This window comes from Symphalangus syndactylus, chromosome 17 (assembly GCF_028878055.3).
Source record: "Symphalangus syndactylus isolate Jambi chromosome 17, NHGRI_mSymSyn1-v2.1_pri, whole genome shotgun sequence".
In the NCBI taxonomy this organism is placed as follows: domain Eukaryota; kingdom Metazoa; phylum Chordata; class Mammalia; order Primates; family Hylobatidae; genus Symphalangus; species Symphalangus syndactylus.
This window is the reverse complement of record NC_072439.2, coordinates 93,070,707-93,089,521: the sequence shown is the minus strand read 5'-3', so window position 1 is coordinate 93,089,521 and position 18,815 is coordinate 93,070,707. Positions and strand designations below refer to the sequence as shown.

The window sequence follows — 18,815 nt, the reverse complement described above, 5'->3', positions numbered from 1 at the left end:
ATGAACAAAGAGAAAACAAACAACCCTATTAAAAAGTGAGCAAAAAATATGAACAGACACTTCTCAAAAGAAATACAAGCAGCCAAAAAACATGAAAAATGCTCAACATAACTAACTATCAGAGATGCAAATAAAAACTACAATGAGATACCATCTGACAACAATTAGAATGGCTATTAAAAAGTCAAACAATAACAGATGTTAGCATGGATGCAGAGAAAGGGGAACACTTTTACACTGTTGTTGGGAATTCAAATTAGTTCAGTCCTTCTGGAAAGCAGTTTGGAGCTACCATTACCCTGGCAATTCCATTACTGGGTATATACCCAAAAGAAAATAAATCAGTCTATCAAAAAGACACATGAACTCGTATGTTCATCGCAGCACTCTTCACAATAGCAAAGACATGGAATCAACCAAAACACCCATCAACAGTGAATTAAAGAAAATGTGGTACATATACACTATAGACTACTACACAGCCATAAAAAAGAATGAAATCATAACATTTGCTGCAACATGGATGCCTCTGGAGGGCATTATCCCATGTGAATTAACACAGAAACAGAAAACTAAATATTGCATGTTCTCACTTATAAGTGGGAGCTAAATCCTGGGTTCACATGGACTTAAAGATGTGAATAATAGACACTGGGAATTCCAAAAGGAGGGAGGGAGGCAAGGGCTGAGAAACTTCCTACTGGGTACTCTGTTCACTATCTGGGTGACAAAATCAATAAAAGTATAAACCTCAGTACCACACAATATACCCTTGTAACAAACCTACATATGTATCCCCGATTCTAAAATAAAAATGGCAATTTTTGAAAAACAACAACAACGAAAGTTAAACACACATACACAAAGAGTAGAAAATTCCGTAACAAAGAAATCGGATTTTTGACCATAAGTATTACAAGCTGTACATGAGAATTTGTGTCTCCTCTACTACTATTACTACACTTCAGTAATAAACATCTTGACCTAGGAAATGCCATGTTCTTCAATCCTTGAAACCAACTCTTTCTGTATAGCTAGCTAGCTAAACTTCTCCACCATGATTAAATGTGAAAGAGGAAAACCACAGATTCTAACCAGAAAGTATACATTCTGATATTAGTTGTGCAAGGTATCTACATATGCAAGATATATAAGCTTTAACTTTTAAGTATGAAAACATAGGTTTCAGAAAATTCTTATTCTTTTTCTTTGTCATATATACAATCCTCCTAAAATGACATTTAAAGATAAATGTTCTTCTAAGGTAAAAACAAAAATTTCTATTCTACTAGCCCTAAGTCACTTTTCATTCATTTATAATAGCCATTTTTAATACAGGATCATTTGATTATTCACCCTTTCAGTATGCCAAATATTTCTAAAGTATCTATTACATTCCAAAAACTTGTTTTCAGACTTTAATAAACTTTCTTAAGAAATCAAACAATACCGTTCCATTATATATGCTGTCAATGGTATTAGTATTCTAAAGAGGCCAAGGATTTGAAGACCGCAGAATAAGCCTAAAGATGATTTAAATTCATTTGACTAAAAAGAGGATAATAATCCAGATGTATTTACTTACTGAGAACAGATTAGCTGCTGCTTCTTTTACTTGGATATTTTGGGAATGTACTAAACTATAGAGTTCTAAGAAAATGTTTGGCATGTGCTTAACCAAAAGCTACAACAGAAACAGATTTTATATAACTAGACAGAATATGCCACTATTCTTCTCAGAGCAATACAAACTCAATGTAATTTTCTGGAGGATTATCTTCTGAAAGCAAATGAGTTTTAAGATAGAAGATTACTTTTTAAGGACTCTAAATACATTCACTTGAAGGAAACAAGTCTAGGAGCTTCAGTGTGGGCATGAGTAGCAACAACAGTGTCAATTATTCAATGAAATAAACGTTATGTTTCAAGAATTAATAAATAATCAGGAATAAAATTCAAATTTGAATAATTCAGAGTTTTCAAAATTTTAAACTTAGTGTGACTTTTTGTCTTGTTTTTAATATTTTTTCTTCACATTCCAATCATGTTTTCTTTTGAAAGGCAACAAAAAGCAATGAAAAAAAAAAAGAGGTTACTTCCCCAGAGACTTAAATGTTGACAACTTGAGGTAGAAAGACAGCAGCTGCTCCGTAACTATTATGCACGACTGTTTGAGATAAATCAGAAAGTATGTACACCATAGCCACAGCTATTTGTCGAGTGGGATTTAGACAGCCTACAAGGATTCAAGATTTTGTCAAGGACACTGAGACTCAGAAAGAAATGAGTTTGAGCATGTGCAAATGGCATGCACACATCGGTGTGGCTATGAAACCCGGTAAAAATTTAAAACTCGAAATTTTATTTAGGAAAAAAAATCACTCTCATTCCCCAAGCTGAAAGCATAAATTCAGTGAATGCAGAGGTAAGAATCAGTCCTAACAAAAAGTACATTCTTCCTTATCTACCCCAACTTTTGTAAAATCCTGATTTGATGTGCACAACTCAATGTAAGACTGGAAATAAAGTACTAAAAATAACCCTGGATGTCTTGACACTACCTCACAAATGCAGATTTTTGGATCTCCTCTCCAAAAAACATACACTCTTCTTAGGGAACTGACATCTCCTTACTCACCCCAAAGTCAACTTCCTCATTTTCCTTTTCAGGTGTCAGCTTACCGTGCTGGCCTTTCATTCTTAGAACGGTGAGGTTCATCACTCTCTTTTGACTTTGAATTTGCTGCTTTAGCTGTTTTTGGCTATGGACAAAAATACAAACAAACAAACAAACAAACAAAAATAACACACACATACAATCCAGAATCATCAAAGGGAAAGATTAAGTTTAAAGTATGTTTATCATGCCAAGCTCTTCCTTAGTGATTTCAGATTAATTATATTTAGTTGAGCAACATAAAATATTTTTATATATAGCCACTCCAGAGGTAAAAAATTTATAGCTGCAAAGGTAGGCTTTGGGCTTACATGAAAGGTGTAATTTAGCCCACTCATCTGAAAGCCTTAGAGCAGCCAGAGGGATGAGCTAAACACACAGGAACATGCTTCCCTAGATGGGTGTGCTTGGCCACTGAATATTAACATAATAGCTACACAGTAATTGACAAGAACCAGTGGACGCCCAGACTCTATGGAATCCAGGTTTGTGCACTCAAACTTACTTCCGCACACCTGTCTTAGGCTGATTTCCAGCCAGTAAACTAAGGCACATTCAAGTCAACTTTTCCAAGAGAGGAACTGTATCAGTACCAGTTATAAAATAAAAATTACAGAAGTCATGATGATACTTGCTAGAGATGTGGCCATTGTCTTCTGACACAACTGATTTCTAATCCTTAAATACTTACCCTTTCCTAGTTAAGGTAGCAAAGAATCTGAGAAACTCCTGGGCAATTATTTGTGGCTTAATTTATTTAACAGAAGTATTTGGGAATCCTTGACTAAAACAGTACGTTAGAAAAAATCCTGAATTACTGAGTTAGTTAAGAGAGAGCTAAATATACATAATTAATATGAGAATAATACATTCATTGTTTTGAGACTAACTCGTAGGTAACTGGGCAACAGGAAAGAGTACAGCAATACTATTAGCAAGGTTTCTACACCTTCTTTTTCCTCACAACCATTACTGAGACTGTGAGGTGGGACCAGAAACCCAATGGAGGAATTTGTTCAAGAGAGACCAGTGCTAAACACCAACTGTATAAGGAATACACAACCTAGGTTTCATTCTTCTGGGCCTAAACTCCCTCCCTAAAAACTCTGTATTGTACCAATTCTCTCCCTATTCCTCTGCTCTTTTTCCACCTAGCTTGATCTTCTATTTGTTAACTGTCTACACTTTGTCTTCCTCTCTACATTATACATTACTATAAGGAAAAATGTCGTCTTTCCATGGAGGTCCAAAGTGTTGTCTTGTGCGCTGCCACTGATGAATAAAGTCTGCTCTACTGGAACTCGCAATTACCGCAGCAAAATGAATTGCAGTAACTGTTTATTTTGTCTACAATTTCTGATCAACGAGGGGAAAGATGACAGTCCAAACTCATGCTAGACAGGTCTTGCACTGTGACATAAATAATTGTTGGTGATAAGTATGTATCTTTCAGTCTGCCACAAACCATGTTACATCAAAGGAAAGAGAAACGGGTACATGACAGAGATTAGAGATAATGTAAGCACAAAGAAAGTACAGATGGGAAGAGAAGTTCATTGTGGAAAATATGAAAGCATGTGAAAATATGAAAGCATGTGAAAACGCTACATTCTTCTATAATCAAAGTACTGTATATGAAAACTAAGACTGTTCATGACCAGAAGCACTTGCATTTTACTCGGTCTTAAAGGGAACAGAATGAGTTTTCAATCTTAGCAGTAACTTTTGACATATTTTCAAAAATTCAGTGATTTTTCATGGTGATGGAATCTTCACAGATCAGATTCATATATGCAATACAGATAATTTATATATTCATATATCCTAAATATATTTGCAGAGCTTAACTTAAAAGCAGAGTCCCCTTTTCATTTCTAATTTTATTTCTAATTAGAAAACAAACAAAACACACTCTACCTTCCACTCGGGGTCTTGCTTTCTTTTGTCCAAAGATGATTTCTCCCGCTCCTTGGCTTTTTTGTAAGCTTTCTTTTCTTCAGCCATTAGAAGTCGAGCAATTTCCTAAACAAAATACAGTCAATATCATTAACTGCAGAGTTGCAGACAGAAATATACTAGGATATTTCCAAAGAATATCAGCTAAACTCATTAACTTACTTCATCTTGAGCTACTTGAGCGGCTCTCATGTCCACCTGGGTAGCCTATGATATCGAAAATACAAAAACAAAGAATTTCATTGGAATCTATGTTGTGCGTTTTCAGTGTGTTGTTCAAAATAAGCTGGTTTTTGAAAATAATTGTGACTCATGTTCCTGAGGATGCTAATCAGCTGGTATGCTTTCACCAGCCACAGCGGGAGCTCTTTTTATCAAATCCTACAGCAGGGTCATGGAGAACAATGATGGAGATGGAGAAATGGAGTTACGGACTTCGTTGTTAATGCTTACTCACTAAGCAAAAGTGGATACTCTATTCCTATTGTCTTGATTTTTCCACTCATACAAAAAGGTTTCTCAATTAAGAGAGGACTATTAACGTAATTTCAAGATGGACTAAATTCACAAAAAAAATACCCATCAATATATATCTAAACTTTTGCCTTAAAATTTGCTCACCAAAAGTTCTTCTTCTTGCAGTTTTCTGGCAATTTCAGCATCATACCATTCCTGATCCCTGTGGGCCATTTGCGATGGAGTAGATACAGCTTCTTTCGTCACTCTTGGCTTCATTCCTTCAAAAAAAAAAAAAAAAAAAAAAACCTCAATGTAAGAAAACAACCAAGGATGTTTTCTGAAAAGTTACGAAATTTAAGATAAAGGAGATTTTTCTTTAGTAGCTAACAATGACAATACTACCTCTACTCCAGAATATAGTGTGGGGTGCATTAAAAATATTTTTGCCCTAGGAATGGAAGTGGCAATGTAGATAATGCATACATTTAAACAAAGATATCTAACCAAGCCTGCCTGGTAAAAAGTCCCCTCTCACATAGTTTCTGCAACAGCAGAAAATTATGTAAGAAGTTGCAAGTGAGGCCCTGGAAAAATACAAAGTGAAAAAAAAGTCATTGAAAATAAAAATAATTTAAAGAAAAGCAAATTACAGAGTCAGAGTTTAAGAGGCTAAGCTGTCAAGGGTGGAGGAGAGGAGAGGCTTCTATTTATCTCAGCCTGCATACTTACTACTTCAGAGGGAGCAGAAACAGCCGCAGCTGGTAGTCATGTGATAATACCTGTTAGACAGGCAGTGGCCCTGCCATGGCTTTTGCTCTGAGAGTAAATTAACCCACTCGCTTTAGATCTTCCCCACAGCTTTGATCAGACTAATAGCACTGTGACATCTTAGGGAAAATATAACCAGAGCTATATTGAGAGCACAATGACCAGAGTTCTATTCCAATTTATTCCTATAAAGCAATTCTGGCTTTAAACTTCTACTTGACAGTGTGAGTGTATTACATTCAGAATTAATAAAAATTGTGAATACAGTGAACAAGATTACTCATCTGAAATAGTTCATTTTAGTAAATTAACTATTCAGAGGAGAAAGAAAATGTACTCCTGATTGTCTCTTTATGCCAGGGGTTGTCAACCAGGGCTATATATTCGAATCACATGAGGGTGCTTTGAACACATATAAAAATATTTGCCCCAACCCCCACAGATTCTAAATTAAGTAGCCTGGGTGTGCCCTGTCCTTGAGTAAGTTTGTTTTAAATCTCCCCAGTTCATTCTTACTTGCAATTAATATTGGCATCACCTGTTTAGTGTATTATGCCCATTAAAATTACTGTAAATTAAAACGATTTTTGTCAAAATCCCTCACCACACTTGACTCACTTGCGGTTAATTTAAAAAAAAATAAAATACAAGTAAACACTGGGCAAATGATGAGAATGTAAGTATTTTGTGAAGCCTATCTTTGTACAACTTTCAACCTGGCTTCTGTGGCTTCAGAAGCCAGACTCATACACATCTCTATTTCCTACAAAGAAAGACTAGCAAACATGGCTTTCTTAGCTTCAGACCTAATAGAACCCGATTGCACAGACCACTTCAAATCATCTCTAGAGCCAGAGTCTCATGCTGGGCTAGGCTTAATCTAGATTTCTGAGTGGTTTGGGACAGCCAAAAAACAAAAAAGAACAGTGGCATAGTCCCAAGAGTGGACCATCTGAAACAGAATATAAATCTCCCTGAGTTATTAAGCTTAGTCATAACTAGGCAGGCAGATTTCAGAGAAAATGAAATTAGATGAGGAACTCGGTACTGGGCAATGTCAGTGGACAAAAGTCTGCTATATATACCATGTTCCAATCTGTAGAAAAAATGATACTTCAATAAGCAGCCCAAAGCTTAATTAAGGATGATGGAACATGCCTAGCTCCTTCACTTTTGCCATCCAGTGAAATACAGTGAGATGTGCTCAAATTTCAAGGACCAAATTTTCTCCACTATTATGCCTCCTAAAGTACACCACGGACTTAGCCAAGAAGATTTTTCACTTTCAATTTTATTAAAGACACATTGTTTTAAATTCTATCAAAGACAATATTCCATTGAATAGTCTAACTGGTTTGACAGGGTGATAAGACTGTAACCTCTGGCAGTTAAAAAGAGAATGATGACTTAGTAAGAGTCAGAATCTGAGGTAATATCTCTCAGTTCCAAATATTTAGAGGGGAAACGGTTTATTTAAACCCTTGATGTATCACTGGAATCTGTAAATCTCATTAAGCAGAAAATCCCCACAGCTTGGAATACTAAATTTCTGCATTGTCAGGATGCCCATTCTCTGCAGTGTCCTCTGGACCCAAGGTGACAAAAATTTTTGTAACGGTATAGAAAAAGAACTCACAGTGCAGTGTAAGGCCGTCATTAAAGAAAACAAAGATGTCCAAAAATTTTTTTAATGTAATTAACTGAAGGAAATTAACAGACTAGTTTCCCTCATCTCAGTATCCTAGACTCTAGAAACCAGCTTTCAAAAAATCGGGTGAGTGGTATTTTCAAGTTCCATATATATCTTAATTTAACACTTTCTTGTCTTTTTCTGTTCATCATCCTTCAGATGAAGAACACAAGAACGTCCCTAAATGAACACAAAACTTCATCCTTAAATTTACAGAATAAAATTGTTGAAAGTACTGATATTCAGGATAAATTTATTCTGAGCTTGGAATAAGGTAAAATGATATATCCTTTTTGATATCATGTAAGAGTATTTGTAATAAGCCAGTCTGACATTTAGGGAATGCCACAGTATATCTGACTAACAATTCACAGCAGAACAGTGCAGTTATTTTATGGCCCTGCGAGTTTAGAAGTTAACCTGCAGAAAATGATGAGCTGTTAAGAATTTATAGTCCAACAGAGAAGTAACTGAAAGGTTAGGTACCCATTGCCCTGTAGAAAGTTATCTTATACTTAATTTAAAATTTTATTTTGCACTGTCTTTCAACTGATTCTGTTAATGCTGCTCTGCAAATCCTCTTAGAACCAGCTCCTTGTCATCCTGCTAGTTTCTTCATTATTAAGTTAAATATAACTTTGGCCTGTCCTAACAACTTTAAGAATTGTGCTTTTACAACAGCAAGAATAGATGCCACTACCTAGTAATTATATTTTAATGTAATCCTCTGACCTGTTCCAGGGAGTTACAAAATCAAATGCCTACAGGGGCTAGAAAGGTAAAATGTAAAAAGCAAGCTGAATATAAAATGACAGAAAAGCAGCAGCTCATGTTGTAGTCATTTTAGTATCTGCCTGATAACAATGTTTTTTAATCCCCTGTGCTGGCAGAATAAAAAAACAAAACATTTGCAATTCCAGTAGTGGAGCCTGTGAGTCAGTGTTTAGTGTCATGCTTCCTCAGCCTATTTAAAATATCCTGGAGCATAACTAAAAGCCATAAAGCCTAACTAGCCCTCAGAGCACTCCTGAAAGTCAGATTCACAGAAGCAGAAACGTAGAGGTCAGTGTATCACCATTCTTTCTCCATACTTTCCCCACGCCTTGGAACTTATAAACCTCAAAATGTTAGGGGTGTAACTTCCTCATAAACCTACTCAAGACAGATTAATACACTTTACTCTATTTTTCCGCAGCTCTTTATATCTCCCTAACAAAGTGTATCTAGTTTGGAATTGTTTACAAAGCCATCTTTTTGGCTGAAATCCAAGCACAAAGCCTAAGACAAGGATATTTGTGGCAGCTACTCAGAATGGTTTCCGGAACTAAATTTTAATTTTCTGTATAACCAAGTCCTTTAATAAGAAATAACATGACAGGAAAAACCAACTTAACCTGAATCAGCAACCTAGAAACAAGTTCTTTGACCACAGATAGAGCTTGACCGGCTCCTTGGTACTACGATTCCTAGTGTTACGGCCACATGGAAAACATCACCTCAGCAGTTTATAGAAAATAGAGCCATTACTGTGTCAATGATGGACTTCAGAGTTAAGCCTCAAGGGTGCCAGAAATTTGAGGTTTATCTATAATATTTACCTCATTCTTACATAGGTACCAAGAACTTACCTGTATTGGTACTTTAGAACACCAACTGTAGAGTTAGAGCTGGAGAAAGTTACAGTATAAAAAGTAACTTAATGCAATAACTTTAAAATTTTAAGTTCCTAAGAATCCACCTCCAGGTCTAAAACATGTCCAAACTGCCAGGCCTCACTCCAGAGATGATAATACATGTGAAATCCAGACATTTCCATTTTTAGTTAACAGCTGATTCTGATGAGAATGAACTGAGGCATATTATTTGAAAAATACTTTCTTAAAAGACTGCCTATCCAATTCCTCATTTTACAAATGAGAAAGATGAGGTCTAAAAAATATAGTATTTCCGGCTCTATTGGCCTTTGGTTAGACAAACACTATCAAGACGGGCTCATCAGCTCTTCTGGGTTCACCGAAGTAAAACCAGAAATTCAGGAGTTTTGATTTGGTATCAGAATCTCTGATACACAGTCTCAGTAAATGAAGAACAGTATCTGGAATGGGTACCTCTAATACAACCTGGGCACGGAATAACTCTCCAAGGAATCAGTGCATTCTCACAGAAAAGTGACAAATATTTTCCTTCTTCTTATAGACCTGAGATTAAGTGTATACCTTTTATAATATGTTGCTCTAGGATTTATTTCAAAGTCACGAGCATGAACTGGAGAGAAAGAAAGGTTGCTTAAGATACTTATTAAATTCATCGGTTTGTAGTTATATACATGATACCAGGACTTCCATTGAAACTGTCCTCTATTACCTGGGTCATGGAGGTGGAGCTGCTCCTCACTCTCTGAGAATGGAGGAGTCCTGGGCCTGTGTCTCCTTTTTCTGTGCTCACCTTGCCCATGGTCCCTCCCATATACAACTTCCTTGCAGTGAAGCCCTGCTTTTTGTGAGGACTTGGGTGAAAGCTGACCTTGGTGTCGAGACTGTTTTTCCCAATTTCGAGTCTGATGGTTATTCTTAGTCTCCCAGTCATCACATTCAGTGCTCAGAAACACTTCACCACTGACTGTGGGAAGCAGAGGTCTCCGGGGCCTCTCCTGAGTGGACCGTTTCCTTTCGTGCTGCTCATTGTTAATTTGGGGATTGTCCCTCACTTTCCCCGAGCTAGAGGATGACAGGGATCGCTTTGATGAACAACGTTGTTCTGGCTCTTCCAAGTTCTCCAGTGGATGTTCTGGTTTCTCTTTCTTCTGCTTCACAGTCTTTCCATCTCTTTGGAGTCTACAAGGTCTTGAGAATCCAGAACCCAATTCCCTGGCCCTCCTTGACCCTGGTTGGTCTGAGTGGAGGCAGAGGGATGTGAAAAATAAAAATGCAGATTAATTTAATGAGAGTATGAACTCACTACACAGGGGGGAGTCTGGACTCCAGTTTAACGTACTTTAAAAATGGAGAAAATTGCTCTTTCAACTTAAATTGAGAAGAGGGGATGAGCATTACTGAAACAGTTCATGAGAACCTAAAGAATTCTGGGTACATAGCCAAAATGGTAAGAAACTAAAATTACGTGAAACAAATGTGAAAGAAGAGCTTGATCATGATTAGGTAGAGCTAACGACACTTTTAATATTTGCCAATAACAAAATTATAGCCATTAAACACTAAGTTCTATTTATAAACCAATTTGAAACTAGTATAGAGTAAAAGGTAGAGGTTGAGGAATCTTGTAAAACAAAAAAATTAAGCTTCGTAATTTCAGACAGAGGCTTTCAAATATTCTTACTGGAAATGCCAATAAAACTGTATCAGAATATTGCTGGTTTCTCTTGAGTTCAGAGGAATGATCCACAGATTTTTATATTCCTCTATCTGCCCACTTCATGTGGCCAAACATACCCAGTCACTTCAGAAAATAGCCCTCTATTACAGTTCAATGTAAAAGAGGATAAAGTAGATCAGAATTTTAAGTGAGTTCATGACCCTGTTATCTTTAGATAACTCTGTTCTCAATCTTCGTTGAAACTTGGCAAAGGAAAAAAATTCAAAGGGTTGCCTTGATGGAATATATAAAAAGGAGTCGCTTCCTAAATACATTTAAAAACCTGTAGGATATTGTATTCTTTGTATAAAAATACAATATATGCTAAGTATATGACCCCAAATTTAATATAAACTTCAAAAACAGCACAAAAATAGTGCTTTTTCAGGTCTTTTTTAGGCACAAGTATAATGTGAAGACAAAGGCAGTAAATTCATATGCACTTTACAAGAATATACTGATTTTAACATTTTCTAAAACTTTTACTAAGTTTTGGAAATAACAACAAAAAAATCCCAATTCCATGGAAAATTGCTATGATAGCTAAGATTCCCTGATGGAATTAACCACTTGCTGAACTGCATTTCAAAGAGCTACCGTAAGTTGATGAGATGTAAAGAAAATAAAAAACTATACGTTTTCCTTGAAATTGTTTCATTTGATATTAATCTGTTAAAGGAATAGAGCAAGAAAGAGATATGTGCTAAATGTACCAATTATGTAAGTTTCCATTAAAAACCTCAAATTGTTTCCTCCTGAGCTTTCCAGAAGAAAAGAAAGCTTGCTTCCAAAGACAATACTAAATAATTTGTTTTCTAAACAGTCTGTAGAAGTATTTATCTTCATCATTTATGGGTAAGTTTTATTTTACATAAAATCAAAAGCAAAACAGAAGAATTACCCAGTGATAAAAACAAATTATCTGCTCTCTTAAATAAACTATTATTTTAAGACTATCATGACAACATGAGAATTAAGTGACTACTGCTGTAAATTTACATAATACAGACCAGCTACTTAAATGATGACCACATCCAGGGAACAATGGTTTACAGTGTTAATAAAAATGTGCTCACTCAGAGTTGCACAAGTGAAGTACCTTCTGGCTCAAAAGAAACAAAAAGAATTGGGTTTTGACATGAATTTGTGATATTATGATTTTTAATTCCTTCTAAATAGTTAATTGATATTCGCAGTTTTACTTTTAAGAAATATGCTGCAGGAATTATTACAGAGCTGTTACTACATTTTTACAGAGCTGACTGGAAAAAAATTTATTCTCTAATAGTAAATCTGCTGTGACAGCTTTAAATCTTGGAAAGAAAAAGATGATGTGAGGAATCTATCTGAATGCTTTAAAACCTCATATAGTTGAGGACTGAGACTTGTATGTTTCTTGAGACCAAGTTATTTGGCAAATATAACTTACTCCCTCACTGCCAAAACATACATAGGTATTATGTATTGGCATATACATAATACATACACACACACACACACACACACACACACACACCTGCATTTTATATGAGTGCCTCCATGTTTGCCTTTCAAAATAAGATAGATACAGAAAATATTACATTATACACATATAACACTGATATATGTATAAATAAGTACTTCACCAAAATTGCATTATTTCATCTTCTCAAATCCAAATGAAGGATTTACTTTTATAATCTCCATTTTATTTAGTACATAACTTCATTAAAATTAATATTGTTCTAAGGAGGGGATAGGACTTGAACCACAGTCCTACGACTCCAAAGACCACAACTTAAAAAAAAATCACTTATATGACTTCAATAAGAGGCTTTGAAAGAAAAACATGGATTCACTAATAAATAATACATATCATTTGAGTTGATATAAATTTGACAAATGTTTTATACATTTCAAATTTGTAGAAAATCCATAAATAATCATTCTAATAGATAACGTATTAAAGTTTGAGTTAAATAAAAGTTGAAAAATTGGCCATTTCTGTAATGATACACTGTGATTACTATGCAAGTAAGGCAAAAAATCAAATAGATATACAAAGGCAAGCATAAGGAAAGAATATCCCAGATGTGTTGGAAAAGGACCACTGCAAAGACCGGAAGGATTATTTTGTAAATATGGGCTGAACTGTAATATGGCTTCTGTGGAACTGCACTTGGTCTAACACAAAGGCATATTAATGAGGACTCCATGTTCAACAATATATAATCTCCCAATAACAACACAGCTGAAGCAAGAGAAATTTCAGTATTTACACACACATGTTCAGGAGGTCACCACTTCCTGTTCCTCAAAACTCCCTCAAAGTCTCTCTCTCACCAAAGAAACAAGCATATAGGCCACTCTCTACAAATTTATCAGAGTAATTAAAATAAATACAAAATATTTTTAAAAGCTTTTATGTGTCCCTGAAAAACCACTGAATTCTTAATATAGTCTCCTGCCCTAGAGAAACAAATCAGGATGACAGTACTCTGGTCAAAAAAACAGGTTTGAGTCTCAATTCAAGTCAGTATAAGGCTTTAAGAGGGGAATGCTAAAATTAATAGTTTAATGCATTTAATTCCTTGTCATCCTAATGTTTTTATAGACTGAACAGTTTAAAATAATAACGTTTACAGTGAATATACCTCCAAAGCAGAATTTTTAAAAAAGGGAAAAACACCAGGCTACATTTCTAAGATTTAAATTGAAGGTGAAGAGTAACACTTTGCTTTCTGATCTTTAGTACAGTAAAATGTGGCAAAAATTTTTCTTTTCAAATGACATAACATATAGATTCATCAGAAAAACCAGCATAAAGAAAACAGCTATCAAAAAAGAGATGAGTGTTTTACATACGGAGGAAGAACACATCAAGCAGTAAATTGCGAATCAGCCTGCTTACTGAAAAGGCTGAGCTCTACTGATTATGGTAAATTTAGAACAAAAAGTGTTACTGGGCAAAATTATACTCAAATGTAATAATCTCATCATCTACATATACACTGCTTTCATTCTACTCATCAGAGAAACACATATTTACCTTTTATAATAGAATTACAGAAAAGCAGTTGATGACTGGTTTGCAAGGTCCTTCAGGATCACTGACCTGAAATTCTTGACTCTCTGAAAGTTGCCTTTAGGTTTTGTTCACTTGTGATCCTAAGTATTGGTCTTCAAGCTGAATTTCATTAAATACTGACACTTGAAACTATAGGAAACGTCTTTCCTTTCACAAGTCTTTGAGAAGGACTTGACAATACTTGCAAATACTCGTTTCCCAACACATTTTTAAGATAAAGAATCACCACAACTGCCACCACCACACCATCACCACCCTGCAAAGTAGGCACCAGAGAAGCGAAACTGAGGTAATCATTCCCTCAGAAATCATACTACATGGTAATCGAATATCAAAGAAAGGATCAAAAGAAAAAAATGAACACGGAAATCTTAAAATTTAATATTGTTTGTCATCAGCAGGCTACACCATTGGCCCAGGTTTAAAAGGCAAGAAAGCACAGAACAAAGCTTTGTTACCCAGTAAGTGATGCATGGTATACCTTCTTTCTTCATACCACTTTGCCGCTTCAAACACTACTGCCCAGACTTCTTGAGAAAGGTTAAGTCCAGAGACTCATCCACCATTTTCCACACCCCATTTATGTGCTTAGATTATAATAAAGCATTCCAAGTCGCTAAAGTTTAAAAAGAATGCATGCCAATTCTTATAAAATCATATTCAAATTTTAGCCATCATGAAAGTGGCTCGGGTTGTCCAACTAAAGAACAGATAAGGCTGGGTGCGGTGGCCCACATCTGTAATCCCAGCACTTTGGGAGGCTGATGTAGGCAGATTACTTGAGGTCAGGAGTTCAAGACCAGCCTGGCCAACATGGTGAAACCTCGTCTCTACTAAAAATAGAAAAATTAGCCAGACATGGTGGTGCACACCTGTAATTCTAGCTACTTGGGAGGCTGAGGGAGGAGAACTGCTTGAGCCTTGGAGGCGGAGGTTGCAGTGAGCCGAGATAGCACCACTGCACTCCAGCCTGGGTGACAGAGCAAGACTCCATCTCAAAAAAAACAAAAACGAAACAAAACATGAATTTATTAGATGCAAAGAGAATCCTGCCACATATCTAAATGTACCCAGTGACGGGGGATAAGAGAAACATTCTCAGGTCCCTAAGGTCACTTTATGAACAAAATTAAAGGAGTGTTTTATGGTTGAGTCTAAGGATAGAATACATCATGATGCAGGAATTGTTACCTCCATCTTCATAATAGCAACTATCTGCATAAGCACGGGTTGCAGGGAACTCTGGAAAGTGTTTCTTTCTCTTTTTCTCTTCCTGTAACTCCTTTTCTTGCAAAAGGCGAGCTATGTCCTGCAAAGACAAGGGGAGAACGGAAATACGCATTACCAAAGAACAAACAAACTCCACATGGTGGGGCCTGACATTCCACTGCCAAGTTTGTATGTGCTCTGTCCATGGCTGTCTAGACTTTCTGGCATTAATTTCATGTCTTCAAATGCCAGATGATTGCTCAACAGGAGTAGCACATGATCTAGATAAGTGAGACAGGCTTTAATTGAGATTTAAATCTAACACAATATGGAAGACATTCAAAACTCAGTACTTCCTAAAGCAGGTTACACAACAGAATTTTAAAAATATGTATTTGTGGGCCCTTTTTCCAAACTGATGATTCAATAAGTCTAGAGGGGCAGGATGTAGTAATCTACAAAACTTTATAAATTATAATTTAAAAACTTTTGAAAAGAATTCTTATGGGGATTTTGATTTAGCTTTGCATTAGAATACCACTGTCTTAACCGAAAAGGAGAAAACAATCTTCCTTCCGTCTCCCACCTGTTCATCCCCAGGCAAATTTTTAGCAGTTATTAAGTGAAAGGCACTGTGAGGGGCAGAATGATGAATAACATTCCATAATGTCCCCTAAAAGATTATCATCCCTTTATGAAAACAAAAGTTTCATAGAAACTTTAAAAAAAAAAATAACTACAATAAAATTAAATTTTAAATGCCTCAAAAAAATTTCCATGGGAGTACCAAAGAGGGAATACTATTTTTGCTTAAAGGAATTAGTACAAGATTTTGCGCTGTGTTAGGCTTTGAACAAAGAACTGAATTCCAACAGGCAAAGTCGAAAAAGAAAACATCAGCAACGTTATGAGCATTTTAATGGGCACCTATCTAAGGAAAAGCCAATAGTTAAATTAGAACATGAGATATGGAATGTTGTAGAAAAAACTGAGGCTAGAAAAACAGTCTAAGGCTGAATCACAGGAACTCCTTTTAGACAATCTTAAGAAGTCTGGAGTCTGTTAAGATAGGGGATGAAGGATTACTAACGGTTTTGAGCTGCAGAGTGACAGTGTTCTGAATCTGAAGATTATTTCTATGAAAGCCCCATAAAATAGCCTATTAACTTATATGTTCATGCACACTTTTAAGGAGAGAAGTTTATAGCTATCATCAGATTCTTAAAGGCTCATACAAATATGAGAACAATACTCACTGGTACAAATGGTAATAACAATCATTGGTAGTTTGAGGTACTTACTTCTTTGTATTTATCGTTAATAAGGAATACAAGAAGTATTAAAAGTTAATGTTATAAATTTAAAGCAAGAATTACTATTCTTCAAATTTTATGAATAGGTGCAAATGAAGAATACACTAAGATGGCAATATACAGTTTCAAAAGAAAATTTAAGTGAATTAATTTTTTTCACATCAATGCAGAAACAAGCTGGATGCTCAATCTAGGTAAATTAGCAATATTTATCCATATCCTTAGCTGTTTTTTACTATTCATCCAAATAGCCTTACAAATCTGACTTTATGCCAAATACAAACTTAAAATATACCATTAATACGCTTTTAACTGACACATATATACATATTTTTTGATAAGTAATCTATGTAAATGCCCATGCAATAGTTTCAGACACTTAAGTGAGCACTCACAAAATGTTGCAACTCAAGGTGAGAGGTAAAAGATATCATAATCCTACTTAACACAAGTATACTTTTCATGAATAGAACTCTGAGTTTCTAAGACTTTGATGGAAAAACTATCTCCTAAATCTGAAAGTTAAAATGAATCTCTTTTCCCGTTCAAGTCAGACATGGTTTAAAGAGACATTGGGAGAGAAATAGTCGCTACTAATATGAATTTGGGGGGAACTTTAATTCTTTATCTGTACAATGGAAAGTTTGAACTATTCAATCTTAAAAAAAAAAAAAGCCAAATGTCTTTGACTTCTTAACGTATCATTTTAACAAATGTGTCTACCAGGTGCCAATCCCTGTGCCAGATTCTTTAGCTTTAATATCTTACAAAGTAATGTATCAGTCAGGAAGAGAGGAACGGGATACATAGCCTATTCTCCAAAAAACTATTATTTGTTACAGAAGAATTTTCCAAATTTCTATAATGTTTACTACAGAAGTAGAAAGAAATGTAAACACTTCATTGAGCTGTATGTTTCCTAAGCACTCAAAACTATATTTTCCTAAGTAATTTGCTTTATAGTAAACAAATATTTCCCCTGCTATAACTGAGGAAAAAATATAAAGGAAAATTATCAGGTCCAACTTCCAGCAGAAATTATAAACTATGCTCCACGGACCTGGTAGACACAGCTTTATTAAAATGATAAATTAAGGAGTCAAAGACATTTGGCTCTAAGATTGAACAGTTCAAACTTTCCACTGCACAGATAAAGAATTGAAGTTCCCCCCAAAATTGGTATTAGTAGTGACTATTTCTCTCCCAGTGTCTCTTAAAACCCTGTCTAACTTGAACTGTAGGAGAAAAGAGATTCATTTTAACATTCGGAGAAAAGAGATTCAGTTTAACATTCAGATTTAGGGGATAGTTTTTCCATCAAAGTCTTAGAAATTCAGAGTTCTATTCATATAATTGCTTATAACTGCCATCTTGCTACGGAATTTAGTCCTAATGGAAGCATAGTAATACGCCACTCTCTCAGTGTAAAGAACCAGGAGAGAAAAAAGAATTATGCCCCTTCTTTATAATGCATTAGCTGGTCAAAGAACGTGCTTTTAATCAAATAAAAAAATAATAATCATAATATGTCATGCACCTTAGCACCCAAACCCTTTTGCTCTGCTAAGCTCTCAGCTCTTTTTTGAAAGAAAAGGTCTACTAGGCTTGAGGAAACAAAGGACAAAAATTCAACAGAAAACTGCCACTCTATTATGGCTGAGGTTTAGCACAAGTCCGTTCTCCTCCCTGCTTTCCAACATTACTATGCAGTGAGTTTTGTTAGATAATTTCAATATAAAGTAAATCCCGCTGAAACAAGCTGAAGATGGCAATTATCAGTCACAGTACTTGGATGCAGCTAACCAGCTTAGTCACCTTTGATATAAACAATCTCCTTGGTCCTCAGCTTCCTTCCTGTTAATGATAAGTCTAGAACAGCACTTCCCAAGCCTGTTCCTGAGAACACTGGCCTCAAAACTTTATCCAAAAAAAACACACCTTTGAATAGAAAGCATGCAGCATGTCTAACTCTTTAAGATGCATATCTGCAAATTTTAAAACTTTAAAAGAAAAAAAAACCCTGTTATCTTCCAGTAACCTATAATTTTCCAAATTTATGACAGAAGCTTCTGTTCACATTTTTTAAAAACTCAGGTTATGTTCTACATAACTTGGGAAAACAAATCTAAATGAAATCTTAAGCTCTTTTAAAGTCATTTTTACTTATATTTTAATTAATGAGATAGACTTCTGGGATAATATGTAAAAATAACCCTGTTCCATAGAAGACTTCTTAGTAAATACATTAATTGAAATGGAGTTTACCATCGTATCTCACCTTTCCCTTCTGTTATCCAAGCTCAC

The 18,815-nt window shown here is 35.4% G+C and overlaps 1 protein-coding gene across 2 annotated transcripts in view; it reads right to left on the bottom strand.

Moving 5' to 3' along the window:
• Window positions 1-18,815, bottom strand: part of CCDC50 (coiled-coil domain containing 50) — a 66,653-nt gene that overhangs the window by 9,232 nt on the left and 38,606 nt on the right. The window contains exons 5-10 of one of the 2 annotated variants that reach the window (XM_063621964.1): window positions 15,181-15,298; window positions 9,915-10,442; window positions 5,255-5,370; window positions 4,796-4,840; window positions 4,595-4,699; window positions 2,683-2,762 (exon numbers count right to left, since the gene is read on the bottom strand). In XM_063621964.1, coding sequence (XP_063478034.1) covers window positions 2,683-2,762; window positions 4,595-4,699; window positions 4,796-4,840; window positions 5,255-5,370; window positions 9,915-10,442; window positions 15,181-15,298 — 992 coding nt within the window. The remainder of the gene's footprint in view (window positions 1-2,682; window positions 2,763-4,594; window positions 4,700-4,795; window positions 4,841-5,254; window positions 5,371-9,914; window positions 10,443-15,180; window positions 15,299-18,815) is intronic. The other variant, XM_063621965.1, reaches the window with a different exon arrangement.